Source organism: Chrysochloris asiatica, unplaced genomic scaffold (assembly GCF_000296735.1).
Source record: "Chrysochloris asiatica unplaced genomic scaffold, ChrAsi1.0 scaffold00380, whole genome shotgun sequence".
NCBI lineage: Eukaryota > Metazoa > Chordata > Mammalia > Afrosoricida > Chrysochloridae > Chrysochloris > Chrysochloris asiatica.
Window position 1 is genome coordinate 987,617 of NW_006408898.1, and position 15,551 is coordinate 1,003,167.

A 15,551-nucleotide genomic window follows, 5' to 3' on the forward strand; every position below is an offset into this window, starting at 1 on the left:
ACATTGGCTACCCAAAATGGGAGGCTACAAAGGCAAGAAGTGACTGGCTTACAAGCTTTCAAAAGGGAACCTAGATCCAGAGGGGATGGAGGAAGGTAGAATCTCCACTGACTAGTATCCAATCCATCTGGGATGATGAAAGGAAATGCAGATAGGTCTCTTGTGATACAATAGCGAACAGTTGTTATCAGGACTGATTGTGAGGATTGGAAATGTAAAGGTAGACATTCTGTAGCAAGGAGGGGAGTGATTAATTTTTCAGCCTAGGAGCGGAGGTCCCTGGGACCATCAAGGGAGAAATGCGGAGAGGGGGACTCTACCCAGAGAAGCAGTGATGCCTGAGATGGAGGCAGAGATGATGACGTGGAGAGATGGAGCCGCTGGGGGCTTCAGACACATGGAGGGGCTTCAGACCATGGCAATGAAACGATAAATGATAGGATGAATGTAAAACTAATGTTCTCCCATGTAAACTATCACATAATTCACAATAAAACGTTAAAAAAAATTAATGGTCTAAAACTAGCCTTAAATTTCCAGCAAAATTAATTTTCAAGAGGATCTGAGCTTGAAACTTTGGTCAGCTACAAAATGGCTTGGATTCTCCCATACAAATTAACATCATTTTATGCATGGGGGGGGGATTGTAACCACGGCAATGTAACAATATATGATAGAATGAATGTAAAGCTAATGTTCTCCCATGTAAACTATCACATAATTCACAATAAAAGTTTTTTTTTAAAAGATAACATCATTTTAGATTTAGAGCTAATGAAAGAAACTTTGAGGCAGACTAAAAAAAGATACTTTATAAAAAGTGAAAGATCTTTAATTAAGGCGTAATTGTCCACAGAGTACAAAGACTTTCTAACAGTACCAGAGACTGTTGTTAAGTGCTGTTGAGTAGATTCCGACTCATAGCAATCCTGTACAGGATTCCCCAAGGAAAAACCGATGAGTCTGAACCACTGATTTTGCAGTTAACAGTTCAGTGCTTATCTTACAGTGCCACATCAGGACTCTGTATCAAAGATTGGTGGTGGTGGTTGTGTGCCATGGCGTTGGTTCTGATTCACAGCAGCCCTGTATAGGGTTACTGACGCTGTAAATCTTTATGTCCAATCTATACTTTTAGCATATGTTGCCTGAAAGGACTTCTGAATATATGAAGAAATATCAATTTGATGGCACGTAACAAAAGCATTTGTCAAACTGCAGCCTTAAAAAAAAAAAAAAATCAGATTTATGGTTGTTGTTGTTGTTGTTGAGTGCCATTGAGTCGATTCCGATCCATAGCGACCCTGTATAGGGTTTCCAAGGAGCAGCTGGTGAGCTTGAATCACCGACCTTGAAGTTCAAAGGACTTTGGTAGACACTTTTAAAAACTTTTTTTACCTGTCAATATAGAATTTCATCTACATAAAAAAAGTTAACTTTCAATCACAACTTGAGAATAAAAGTGAGTGCTTCAACTAGGTTAGCATTAAGATGTAGATTTACTGGGATTTTAAGAGACTGCCTTTTTCTTGGCTGTTTCATTCCACCGCGGGTTTGTTATATTTTGAAAACATCTGAGCTCAGTTTTCTGAAGCAGATTCTATGAGGAGTATCAGGGATACAATTGTTGAAATGCTTCAGTATATACTTGTAAATGCTACAATGATTCACCACAGAATTGTTGAACTAAACAGAAGACAATGAATTTAATGCTACTTACTCTTTGCCAGTGCTCATTAAGTCAGGGAAGGACTGTACAAAGATACATTGTTCTGCTATCTCCAGCTCAGATTTCATTGAAATAAAAGGGATACTTACCAAATAATTATTTTCATTCAATAATTTTTCACTTCATCCAATAACCAAAGACTGAAAAACAGCATTATGACTTACCATTTTCTTATCTGTATCACATTATATATGAATAAGATCAATTTAAAACTCCAAGAAATGGAAAAGCATTATAAGTGAGCTTTGATAGGTATGAGGATTGTGTTACAATTTCATAATACAAATCAATAATAATGACTGCACAGTTTTTCTTGGCAACTCTATGAAGGGTCCCTACGGGAACCAACTAGACAGCACTTAACAACAAGAAAACACATTGTTTCTAATATGACTCAGTTCAATATGCAGATCTTAAATAGTAATGGACAGCATTTTGCAAACTGGTGGCAAAAAACAAAGGAAAAAATTTCAGAATGCTTGTTGATATTGGTAAGTTTAGAATTTCTTTTCAACCCTTTGAATTTAGTAGTAACACTACTGAGTTGACACGAGTGTTGGTGAATTTACTTAACTTTGACAGTTTTTACACTGCTATGGTTTTGCTTCAAAGTTACATCAATTCTTGTAAAAATGGTGAATTGATTTTGTCAGTGGGCTGTGAGAATTAAAGGAAAATGACCTTTTGGTATTTAATTAGTTACTGAAAAACGTTTACCTGAAAAGCTACTTTTCTACCATAAATTTTCTGACATCTAAATATATACGTTATGAAAATGTAATGTCTATATTAAGATGTGTTGTAAATATAAGAATACAACAGATTTTGAAGACTCAGAATGAAAACGTAAAATGTCATTCGTTATTTTTATATTTTTTAAAATTTGTTGTCATTGTTGAAAACATACACAGCAAATCATACACCATGTCACCACTTTGTAAGTGTATGATTCAGTAAACAGATGCCATTCTTGAAGTTGTGCAATAATTCTCTCCCTCCTTTTCCGAGTTGTTCCTCCCCCACTAACAAAAACTATCTAATCTAATTTTCTGAATTGTTATTATCAATATGATCCCATATGATGTTGTTAAAAGAGCCTAATGTTCATTCTTTACTAGTGAAGTTAAATTACTATCTGATTTTCGGATGATACCAGGGGTGTAAGGTTTAAAGATAGATTATCTCAGGGCAATAGATTAGCTTCAGGGGTACACCTAGTTCCACTGTTCCAAAAAATCTAGATTCCGTGGGGACATGAAATTCTGTTCTGTTTTCTCCCTTTGATCAGAAAGTTATTTTTTATATTGATAACACTTCAAAGTAAAAAGAATGTGGATTTATTGGGTTCAATGAAATACACTGCAAAGTCTCTGCATTTCTCAAAAATGTGGCTCCTGGGAAGCAACCTGACAGCAACTATAATAAAACTGGGAAATTGAAAATGCCACATAGCTGTAGCTTTCTGTGTCTGTTGGATAGTTGTGCTCTGTGTGATGATCTTTGTTTGGAGGTCATGTGGTCTACACAGAGCCAACACCAGTTTCTGAAAGAAGCCCTGCACATTTGTTCTATTTCTTTATCAGCAATTGCAAAGAACAAATTATTCAATAGGTCTATAAGGAAGAAACATCCACAAGAGAAAAAGGAGGCCTCCAACCTGGATCAGGGCAGAAAGGGCCTTCATGGTTCTGCAACTAAGGCTTTGGTGCCTTGATGAACTTCTGAAACTTGCTCTACAGGGTCTTCGAGGCTCTGGGTATCTCCTTGATGGATGCTTGGTCATACTGCCTATGGATCCAGTTGTACTGATTAGAACCACCCAGGCTCAACACTAACTTCTGTGGTCATGAGTATCTTGGTTGTCCTCTGAGAGCCACCGTTTGTCTTGCTAAAATGAGAGATGTCTTATTTTTAACTCTCCGGAGTCCTTTCAAACCATGCAAATTATGGAAGACATACAAAGTGACAAAGGGAATCATCTCCTGGTATTACCATAGAGGACATGTGAGAGAATGAGGGAACTTTATAAGGATGACAGGTGACCCTGGCCTGCGTACATTACATCACTACTGACAAAACACCATGACAGATCATGTTACATTCCACTTAGAGATCATGACCATGTATTATCACCACTGCCCTCTTTTTACAGATGGGACACAAACTCAGAATGGCTAAGTGTCCATGCTTCCAGAGGTCTAGATACCTAACTTAGACCCAGCTGTGACTTCAGGTTGTAACTTTAAGCTATTGTAGCTATGAAGTATACCAATAATGGAACACTTTATTTATCATTTCGCAGTATTTTCTTTCTATTTATAAAAGCAAAACTTCTATCTACTCTTACCTTTAGAGGAAAAAACCTCATAGTAGAAAAGACTAAATACAAGTTTTACACATATTTCTAAAAGAATAATCTGGATAAACAATCAGGTTAACCCCATATTTTCAACTCTACATCCACTTTTGATGAAATCACTTTTTGCATCCTAGTATGTAATAAGATGATTTCTGAAAGCCTCACTCTCTTGTAGGAGTAACTGATGAATCACCAAAATGGATCCTAGAGCGGAGTAGGTACATAAATTATTGGGATCAAAGAGTCTAAGCAAAAACGTGATGATGGTATTAACACTTAACTATGAAAAGGAATTAAGTACCAAGATAAATGCTATTAACACTTAACCTAGTCAAACATGTAGAGGCTAAGAAGAAATGTTAGTGAGAAAAGAACATTTTGTATTGAGTCCTCTCTCCCAGAGTCTTCTTACCTAAATAACCTATTTATTGAATCGGGCTGCTAATCTCAAGGTCAGCAGTTCAAAACTACCAGCGGTTCCGCGGGAGAAAGATGAGGCTTTCTGCTCCCATAAAGATTTACAGCCTCGGAAACCCTGTACATGGTCGCCATGAGTCGGAACCGACTCCACGGCACACTACCACCACCACTACATGTCCACCAGTCAGGATGAAAGAACACTGGAACCTTACTATAGCCCTAATTTTAGGGATCATATCCAGTACTTACCTACTGAAATGGTAGCAATTATAGCAGTAAAAATAGCAAGCATGATATTAAGATGAGCAATCACTTATATGATATGAACTATAAGAGAAGCACTATTAATTATAGAAATCTGTTACTATGAGGAGGCTTAAAAAGTTCATGGAATAAATAGAATTAAAAGGTAATGGAATTTTCCCACACACTTTTTGATGCCCCCTCATATTATTTCTCCTCATTTTACAGAAAGAAACTAAGGCAAAGAGTCAAATACTCACTATATACCAGGTCACTGTAAAACATGATTTACACACATCACTTTATTTATTAATCTTCACAACCTCCTTATAAGGGACACACTGACACTTAGCAGTGCTGAGGAAATTTGCTCAAGTTAATTAAAGATCTGGAGCTAAAACCCAATCCCTGTATAATACTAGCTCCTTCCACTGTATGATATAGTTCTTTATGGTAACTAGCCATAACCCAACAGCGCCAAGATGAGCAATACAGTTATACTGATTTCTGAAGGGACACCTAACTGCTGTGACGTTCGGCTGTCCTTGCTCAGAAGTAGCTGGAAGGTCATTTCTTCCAACTGTCTTTGCAGACTGATATTGAAATACAAAAGCCTGATCCTCTTGTCTCAAAATATGACAACTCTAAGATACCTGTTGAGTCCTGGTGTGGCACTGTGTATGAATTTGCTGGACTGCAAAATCGGTTTAGACAAGTCAGTGGCAGTTCAAACTCACCAGCTGCTCCTGTTGTTGTTGTTGTTGTTAGGTGCCATCGAGTTGGTACTGACTCATAGCGACCTTATGTACAGCAGAATGAAACACTGCCCGATCCTGGGCCAACCTCATTATTGTTGCCACACTTGAGCCCATTGATGCTGCCACTTTGCCAATCCATTTCGCTGGGGGTCTTCCTCTTTTTCTCTGACCCTCCACCCAACCAAACATGATATCCTTCTCCAGCGACTGGTCCCTTCTGACAATATGTCCAAAGTATGAGAGATCAAGTTTGGCCATCCTGGCCTTCAAGGAGCACTCTGGCTGCACTTCTTCCAACACAGATCTGTTGGTTCTTTTGGCAGCTCATGGCACTTTCAATATTCTCTTCCAACACCATAACTCAAAAGTATCAATTCTTTCTTCTACAGTCTTCCTTATTCACTCTCCAGCTTTTGCATGCATATGAGGTTATTGAAAATACTATGGCGTGGGTCAGGTGCACCTTAGTCCTCAAGCTGACATCTTTGCTCTTCAACACTTTAAAAAGTTCTTGTGCAGCAGATTTGCCTAATGCAATACGTCGTTTGATTTCTTGACTGCTGCTTCCATGAGTGTTGATAGTTAAACCAAGAAGAATGAAATCCTTGACAACTTCAGTCTTTTTGAAGACCACTCGCCTGTCAGTTTGTCACCTGTGAGTTGCTGTGATTCTGGAAGCTATGCCACCAGTATTTTAAATACCAGCAGGGTCACCCATGTCGGACAGGTTTCAGATAAGCTTCCAGACTAAGACAGACTAAGAAGAAGGAGTGATGAACTACTTCTGAATATTTAGTCACTGAAAACCTTATGAATAGCAGAGAAAATGAGCTGCTCCTAGGAAACCCTAAACAGAGTTGCTGTGGGTTAGAACCAACTCAACAGCACTTAGCATCAACACTAGGTACCTGTTATGGAATGAATTGTGGTCCCTCCGAAAATGTGTTGAAATCTTAACCTCTGTACCTATAAATATGATCTTGTTTGGAAATATGGGGTTTCTTTCGTTATGTTAATTAGGCCATCCTAGAGTATGATGGATCCCAAACCTAGTCACTTCTGAGGTTTAAAAAGAGCAGAAGTGACACAGAGTGGGAAAGACAGATGCCAATGAACACCAAGGAATGCTAAAGATAGCTGGATTACACCCTGGTTTACACTAGGGACTAGGAGAGACACTCACAGGAGGAACTGATATGGCCAGGACCGCAATTTGGACTTGTATCCTCCTTTGTGGGGAAATACACATCTGTCCTTTAAAACTATTCACTGGTGCAGTATTTCTGTTAAGACAGTTCTAGGTAACTAAGACAGTACCCTTTACTCCAGAGCTCCTAAGAGTCCGGCTGAGGTGAGACCATAGCTAAAATCACCACTTTGCTGGCTTCTTTCCTTGCCCTGACCTCTTATAGGCTTCTCCTGAGAGCCCTCCCTCAGGAGGGCTCACAGACCCAAGAAATCCTATCTCAGGCTCTGCTTCAAGAGAGACTGACCTCTGAAGTTGACAGTTTGACCTCCTTTTAAAGCAATAGACAATACATTTGGGATTGCTATCAAAGTAGCTTAAAGGATTTTTTTGCCCTTAAAAATGTGTTTTCTCTTAAAAAGAATTTTATTTTTTTGCCCTTTAAAAGGAATTCCAGATTTTTAAGTTCTTCAGCATGAAAACCACAAACATTTATGTAAATAGCAAACAAACACTGACAAAGGGAGGTGTTAAATAAAGCACACTTACTTCACTAAAGAAGCTTTCCGGCACAGTTTGTCAGCCCCTCTGTAGTAGTTCACCAACTGCAGCAGCCCAGGCTCATGACCTATGAAGGAAAGAAGTGGCTCAGAAGGAAAATAGGAGGATGCCAGCACCAGCATGCAAAAGAGAAAACATCTCTGGTATGCCAGTTGTTCTTGCCCCCATTTCAGAACTAAATTAGAAATGCAACAGTTCTGTTATCCTGTCCCTGTGGTCCCCTGAGGCCCTCTTTTCTCTCAGCAATTCATACTCTCCCCACAGTGGATATTATAATATCAGCATTGTGGGTCTGTTAAAGACCACTGCTGCCTTTGTTTCTTCTTGTAAGGGCAGATCCCCACTAAACTCCTCCCTTCCAGATATCTGCATTCATAAATCCAGCTATGGAGTCCTGGTGTGGGGCTGTAGGATAAGCACTGGACTGCTAATCTCAAGGTTGGTAGTGCAACCCCACCAGCTGCTCCTTGAAAAAAACCCTAGACAGAGTCGCTATGAGTTGGAATTGACTAGTTGGCACTTAACAACAAATTCATGTAAGGACAACTAGTGATCTCTGGACTGCAAAGTCATTTCAATACTTTTCCATACCCTTAACCTGACTTTCTATATAGTTAAGGTAGGAAGTAGAAGAACTTTGATGATGCTACTCTTCTTAAGTATGTCTACCCCTCAAACAAGTTTCTAGGAGAGCCACCAGCAGAAGGGAGGTAGTGGAGAGGCCATGCCTTTTAAATCAGAAGCCCTGAGAACTTTCTTCTTGAATCAGCCCAAAGAGAAATTCATTTTCACTTGGTCCTATTGCACTCCCTTTCTTCTACCAAACTAGAAGAGAAAAGATACAAATAAACACAAAAGCCTCAGTTTTTGTTTAGAATCCTAACTAAATGCACTGCATTTTCCATAACAAAAATCAAACAAATGCCAAACTACGGAAATTTGAGTTGAAGATGCCAGAAATAAGAACAATTCATTTGAGAACAGCATACAGTAAAACTCAGGCACTAATTCTCACTGTCTCCTGGGGCAGAGGGACTTTACTCACACCTCAACTACCTGCCTTCCACAATGCATTTAGCAACGGGCAAAGTAAGAGACTCTTAACTCATAAGCGACCCTCCAGGGCAGAACAGAGCTGCCCCATAGGACTTCCAAGGCTGTCTATCTTTACTGAAGCAGATTGTCACAACTGTCTCTGAGCAGCTTGGGGGGGGGGGGGGGGGGGGGGGGAAATGGGTTCAAATCGTCAACCTTTCAACTAGCAGCCGAGCACTTCAATCACTGGGTCACCAGGGCTCCTCCTAAATGCATGTAAGTGAAAGGTCATTAATTAGCCCTAATGTTGCAGACATGCAACCTTTTTTTGCAGTGGGATTTCCCCACAATAACCAAACATTTACTGATTATCTACTGAATGTGTGGATGGTGGTGGTGGCTGTATGTCACTGAGTACGTTTGACCCAGCATAGGGTTTTTGAGGCTGTAAATCTTTACATCATTCTACCGCAGAACTGGTAGATTCTAATTACTGACATTGCAGTTAGCAGGCCAGCTCATAATTCACTATGCTAATATATGGATCTTTGCTTAGAATTTGGGCTCTATGGGTTTATTCTGCTCCTTATTCCAAGGCCAGAGCACCACAGCAATGCCAACAACCACCTGGCAGACTCATTTTTGTCTGTTTCTAATATTAGGATTCTGCTCAAGCTTTTACAGGGCCAAAGAGGAAGGTAAGCAAAGTCAGGGAGCAAAATGGACAGAGCAAGGAGAAAAGAAATGTTATCAACTCTCAGTTTTCCTTCTCCTTCTTTGAGCAACGTGGTCAGTGGTCACCTTTTTTCCCCCCTAGATAGCTTCATGAGGAGACAGTTTAACAAAAGGAACTCTCCAGGCAAAGGCACATTCTCTGTAATGGGACATTCCTACTGGGGTGGGGAATGGTGAATTAGCCTTTTCTTGGAGTCACCAAGATGCCTCAAAGAATTACCGAGGCCTATTTTCCTCCCTACAGGGTACACTTGTGTAACAATCAAAAGTTGCCCTCAGTTCCATTCCAAAAAGAAATTTCATGCCTCAATCCATTACAGATGGTCACAGCTCACATCTAAATGCTCTCTACATCCAAGGTCCAAATAGCCTGTTTTCAGTTTTAGGACCTTGAATATCTCCTTTCCTGGGCATAGAACATTTGCTCTCTTTGGGTTGCCTTCCAAAGCAGAGATGGCATCAACTCTCCTCTTCCTTGGTAGTGTAATTGGGCCCCCCACCCGTGCTGAAGTTTGGCAAGAAACATGGCTGGCTACTCAGAGTGAGGATGTAACTTCCCAGATGACTCTGCAGTGAGGTGAGCTCATGAGATTGCTCAGGTTTAGGAGATGTGAATTGAAGTATCCAGACAACTTCTGGATTACATCGTTGGTCCTCTTTTCTCTGGTGCCCTTCAGACAGTCTGGCATGTGGCTATGCTGGTGACTAGTTATCATACAAACAAAGATAACATCCTTGAAGAGAGCAAGGCAATGGGACTGACCGGCAGAGGGACAAACCCTGCCTCGTGAAAACCTGCATTCAACACACACCTGTGAAAATACATTATTTTGGTGAAGCTAAGGGTAGCTAAAATCACACAGCTTTCTCTTCACTCTTCCCTGGGTTAGGGTCACTTCTCAAGCTCCTGCTTTCGCCAGCCTTACATCTCTCTCCAAACTACTGACAGTTTCTCTGTCTTCAGTAGCTGGTTTTCAACACAACTAGTCGGCCCCTGGGATTTCCAGTATAGAAAAGCTGCAAATGTCTCCCGTCGGATCCCAGGGATGGGCTTTGCTGCTCTGCACTCTCTCCAGTTGACCTGCCCGATGTGGGGATGTCCGTCCGTCCGAGGGGCGAGGAAACATGCGGCCTCAGCTCCCCTGCTCCTGCGGCCGACGCCCCCTGGGCTGCAGGGACAGGCCATTGTCAAGAGGCAGCTGCGGCCTGAGTGGCCGCACCACGACCCCAGTCCCACATCTGACTTAGGAGAGAGAAGACATTGAAAACGATGCGTTTGGATCTTTATGGATCCATTTCTTATCAGCCCGCCACACGAAGATGATTTACGACCTTAAAAACAAAAGCTCTAGTTCTAACGGGTCGTGGGAGGAGTGGGAGGACCGCCTCTGGGGGCGGGGAACGGGAAATGGGGAAGGGCTCACCCAGTCTTCCAAAGGGCAGCCGGTTCCTCTCCCCCAGCATCAGGTTAAATCTGGGGTTGTCCCGCCGCAGCCTTTTCCAGTGACCGGTGGCGAGGAGCAGCCGGGAGACCTCGGCATAGACGCTGCTGTTCTCGTCGCGCACCACGAAGGTGTACATGGCGAAGGGTCGCGCGCCAGGCGCCCCGGGCCGCCACTGCAGGACCAGCTAGCTGGGGCGGCTGCTCAGCGTGGAACTTGCCTCTGCACCCGCTGCGTCCCGGCCTCCACCTTCCCCGCTGAGCCGGCCGAACCCAGTCCGTGCTGCGCCCCGACACCCGACCGCTTGGTGTCCAGGTGCTAGCCCTGCACCAGCTCCAGTAGCCCACGGGCCGCGCCTCCGCGCTGCCTAGCAGCGTGTCTCCAGTCCCCGCCGCGCCGAGCCTGAGCGCCCGCGCGTCGGCCCGAGTGGCAAGTGCTACCCGCACGCCGCGCCCACCGCCAGCGCGGCTCCGCCTCCGCCCCGTGATGCCGCGCGGCCCAGCCGGGCCGGGTGGGGGCGAAGGATTTGCGGGCCGCGCCCTCTGCGCGCTGGCTGTGCACACTGGGGACTGCCGAGGGTTTGGGGCTTAGTGCGGGTGGGCGGATTTTAGCCGCAGCATTTCGCGTCCTGGAGCTGAGATGGGTAGGGGCAGTGTTGATGGAAGGTCCTTTTTTTGCGGGGCTTCCTCCGGATCGTCTACTTACTATTGCAAAGGGACGTTTTGTGGGTAAAAATTTTTTTAAAGTTCTAAAGGCCCTATCCTGTGTCCAAGTGAAAATCCATTTCTCTTCTTTTCCTGCCGAACAATAACACATAACCGAAAGCTTTCTGGCAGCTGTGAATTTCATTTGGGTGGAGGGCTCCCTTCATCTGCTGAGACTCACTGGGGTGGCTTACGACCATGGGGTAACATGAGACTCCTCTGGTGGAAACAATTGGATACTGCCTGAAGACGCCCTAGATTTCCGCACTGCCTTTTACCTATGGGTGATGAGCCGCTCCCTTTCCTTTCTGTCGACCTCGATTTCCCCTTTCAAGTTGTGGGGGAGGAGCTCTTTTGAGTTCCATTGGTTCTGATATCGTACTTTAAATTGTTTTCAGGAAATGTTTTTTGAAGCATTTAAGGGAAAGAGAAACGACTATAGAAAGTTTCCTGTAAATATCCTACACCCTATAAATTACACATATTAGCCATGTGCCTCGCCCCTTTTACTTTCTTTGGAGGAAGAACACCCTGAGACCTTTTCCACCTTGTTCTCCCAGCATTCATGGTATCTACCCTACCCAATTTTTGCTGCTACTCATAAGGTTTTCAGTGACTAAATATTCGGAAGTAGTTTGTCACTCCTTCCTAGGCTGCCTTAGTCTGGAAGCTCATCTGAAACCTGTCCACCTTGGGTGATCCTGCTGGTGTTTAAAATACCCATGGCATAGCTTTCAGAATCACAGCAACTCACAAGCCACCACAATAGACAAACTTACAGACAAACTACAGATGAGTGGTGGATGCAACCTTGCTTGTTGAAAGTGAAGAGGCACTCACTCATCTATGCCAAGAAATTTGGAAGACAACTATCTGGCTGACTGATTAGAAGAGACACGTATCTGTGTCCATTCCAAAGAGAGGTGACCCAACGGAATGCGGAAATCACGGGACAGTATCTTTGATATTGTAAGTAAAGCAAATAACATTTTACTAAAGGTAAGGAGCTCTGGTAGCGTAGTGGTTACGAATCGGGCTGCGAACCTTAAGGCCAGCAGTTTAAAACTACCAGCTGCTCCGCGGGAGAAAGATGAGGCGTTCTGCTCCCGTAAAGATTTACAGCCTCGGAAACCCTGTACAAGGTCGCTATGGGTCGGAACCGACTCCACGGCACTTAGCAACAACAACAACAAAAGGTAATACAGAAATGGCTACAATCATACATTGACAGAGAACTTCCAGAGGTTCAAGCCAGATTCAGAAGAGGCCGTGGAGTGAGGGAATTCATTGCTGATGTCCGATGGATCTTGGCTGAAAGCAGAGAATATCCGAAAAATGTTTACCTGTGCTTTTATTTACTACACAAAGGCTTTTGATTGTGTGGATCATGACAAGCTATGGACAACACTGAGAAGTATTCCGGAACACTTAATTGTGCTCATGAGGAATCTGTACATAGACCAAGAAGCAGTTGTTTAAACAGAACATGGGAACACTGAATGGTTTAAAATTAAGAACAGTGTGCGACAGGGTTGTATTCTTTCACCATACTTATTCAACCTGTATGCTGAGCAAATAATTCAAGAAGCTGAATTATATGAAGAAAAACGTGGTATCAGGATTGGAGGGAGACTCATTAACAACCTGCAATATGCAGATGATACAACCTTGCTTGCTGAAAGTGAAGAGGACTTAAAATATTTACTGATGAAGATCAAAGAGCACAGACTTTGGTATGGATTACATCTCAATGTAAAGAAAACAAAAATCCTCACCACTGGACCAATAAACAACATTCTTATCAACGAAGAAAGGATTGAAGTTGTCAAGGATTTCATTCTTCTTGGATCAACTATCAACACTCATGGAAGCAGCATTCAAGAAATCAAATGATGTATTGCATGTATCATGTTTGGTAAGGTGGAGGGTCAGAGAAAAAGAGCAAGACTCCAGCAAGATGGACTGGCAAAGTGACAGCATCAATGGACTCAAGCGTGGCAACAATAGTGAGGTTAGCCCAGGACTGGGCAGTGTTTCGTTCTGCTGTGAATAATGTTGCTATGAGTCAGCACCTACTCAATGTCATCTAACAACAACAACTTCTGGGTAGATTTGAACCTGCAACCTTTCAGTTAGCATATGAGAGTAGGAGTATTAACTCACTGTACCACCCTGGGACTGATTAGTTTATGTAGTAAATTTGAACAAATCTATAAAAATTAGAATGCAGTTACAAAGTTAATCTACAAACACCAATTATATTTCTATATGTTCGCAATGAACAAATAGAAAATGAATTTTTAAAAATATACAATTTATTGTTATGACCAACTGTGACTGTTCCAACTGTAAAGGTTTGTAACAAAAACGGGGGAGTAGTTGATCTTACAGTACAGAAACAGAGGACCCTAGGACCATCAAGGGAGATTAGCACAAGTGAAATGTGGGACCTTATCCAGAGAAGCAGTGACACTAGCGATCCAGGCAGAGACGAGGACATGGAGAGAGGGAGCAGCTGAGGATCTGGACTCATGGAAAGAGAGGGACTGAGTGCTGGTGGCCAGGAATCAGGCTTGCAGAATGTGCCCTTTGGTTGCTTAAATTATTATATATTCTGGAGTGTTTCTGTATAATCCTCCTCCCAAGCAAAACAAAACAGAATGGATGCAAGATCTGTTGACTGATGATGCACAGGGGAGATTGTAATCATTGCAATGAAACGATGGTGTAAAGCTGATATTCTCCCATGTAAATTATCACTCATTTCACAATAAAAACGGAAAAAAAAGATACAATTTATAATAACATCAAGAAGTATCAAATGCTGATTCTAGCTAATGAAAGTTGTGTAAATCCTCTACAATGAAAGCTATAAAGCCTTATTGAGAGAATTTTTAAAGGAGTTAAATAAATAGAAGAATATACAATGCTCATGGATTAAAAGAAATAAATTTGTTAAGAAGTTGATTCTGCTCAAATTGGTCTAAAGATGGAATATTCCGCAACTAGACAAACTCTTAGCATGGATATTCATGGAGAGTGACAGGGCAATTTAAAAATTGATACATAAATGCAAAGAGCTAAGAATAGCAAAGGCAATCTTGAGAAAGAAGAGAATTGAATGAAATTTTGTTGGTAGGTGCTGTGGAGTCTGTTCCAACTCATAGTAACCCTACACACAACAGAATGAGAAATACTGCCAGGTCCTGAGGCAGCATCCTCACAATTTTTCTTGTTTGATTCCATTGCTGCTGCCACTGCATCAGTCCATCTCATTGGGGTCTTCTCTTTTCCACTGACCCTTCCTCTCCTTTATCAAGCATAACAACTTCAAAAGATTTTGACAACTTCAATCTTTTCTCCACTTATCATGATGCTATTTATTAGTTACTGTGATAGTTAAGGTTTTGTGTCAACTTAACTGGGCCCGGATTTTAATGGTTTGGCAGTTGAGGTATAGTTATTTCCTATGATGAGATCTAATAGAATGGAATCACCGCTACGATGAGCCGTCATTTGAAAGGAAGTTTCCTCTGGGATGTGGCCTGCTTCCAATAGATTGGACACTTAGGCAAAGCTTGCTGCGTTCTGTTGGGTCTGAATCTTACATCTGGCTCATTATATTGACTGGAGATAGTGGCCTGCTCTGTTACCTGCCAATCCTGGGCAACATAAACAGTTATCACATTACTTGCCCAAGCTTCTTAACTGCTAATTTTGCTTCATCTGACCCATGGACTTGGGACTTACCAACCTCTACAACTGTGTTAGCCATTTCCTTGATAATTGTCAATATATCTTGATTGTATATTTGATCAATTTCAGACTGAAGAAGTTGGTAGAATTCTTCACTTTCATCATCACCGGTTTTAGTGATTGGTGCATACATTTGAATAATAGTGGAATTAACTGATCTTTCATTATTCTATCACAGATAGCACTGTACTTCAGATAGATCTTGAAATGTTCTTTTTGAAGATGAAGCATCTCCTTCCTCTTCAATTTGTCTTTCCCAGTATAGGAAACCAAACTGTGTATGAGACCCTACAGTATAAGCATTGGACTAGTAACTTCACGAGTAATAGTTAAAACTCACCAGTAACTTTTTTTTTAAAGTTTTGATTGTGAATTAAGTGACAATTTACATGGGAGAACATCGGTTTTATGCTCAACGTTTCAATGCAATGATTAAAATCTGCTCTGTGCATCATCATGAAACAGTATTTGCTTCTATTCTCTCTGGGTTTTTTTGCGGGGAAGGGGATGTACACAAAAACACTCAGGAATATATAATCATTTTTACAACCAAAGGACACATTCTGCAAGCCTGACTTCTGGCTACCAGCACCTGGCTGCCTTTCTCTTTCTATGAGTCTCGA

General features: G+C 41.9%; 1 protein-coding gene across 1 annotated transcript in view; it reads right to left on the reverse strand.

Moving 5' to 3' along the window:
- TTL (tubulin tyrosine ligase) overlaps positions 1-10,717 on the reverse strand; it is a 45,600-nt gene extending 34,883 nt beyond the window's left edge. Inside the window, exons 1-2 of the mRNA XM_006876447.1 lie at positions 10,451-10,717; positions 7,245-7,323 (exon numbers count right to left, since the gene is read on the reverse strand). Coding sequence (XP_006876509.1) covers positions 7,245-7,323; positions 10,451-10,607 — 236 coding nt within the window. The 5' untranslated portion in view covers positions 10,608-10,717. The remainder of the gene's footprint in view (positions 1-7,244; positions 7,324-10,450) is intronic.
- Positions 10,718-15,551: the final 4,834 nt, after the last annotated feature.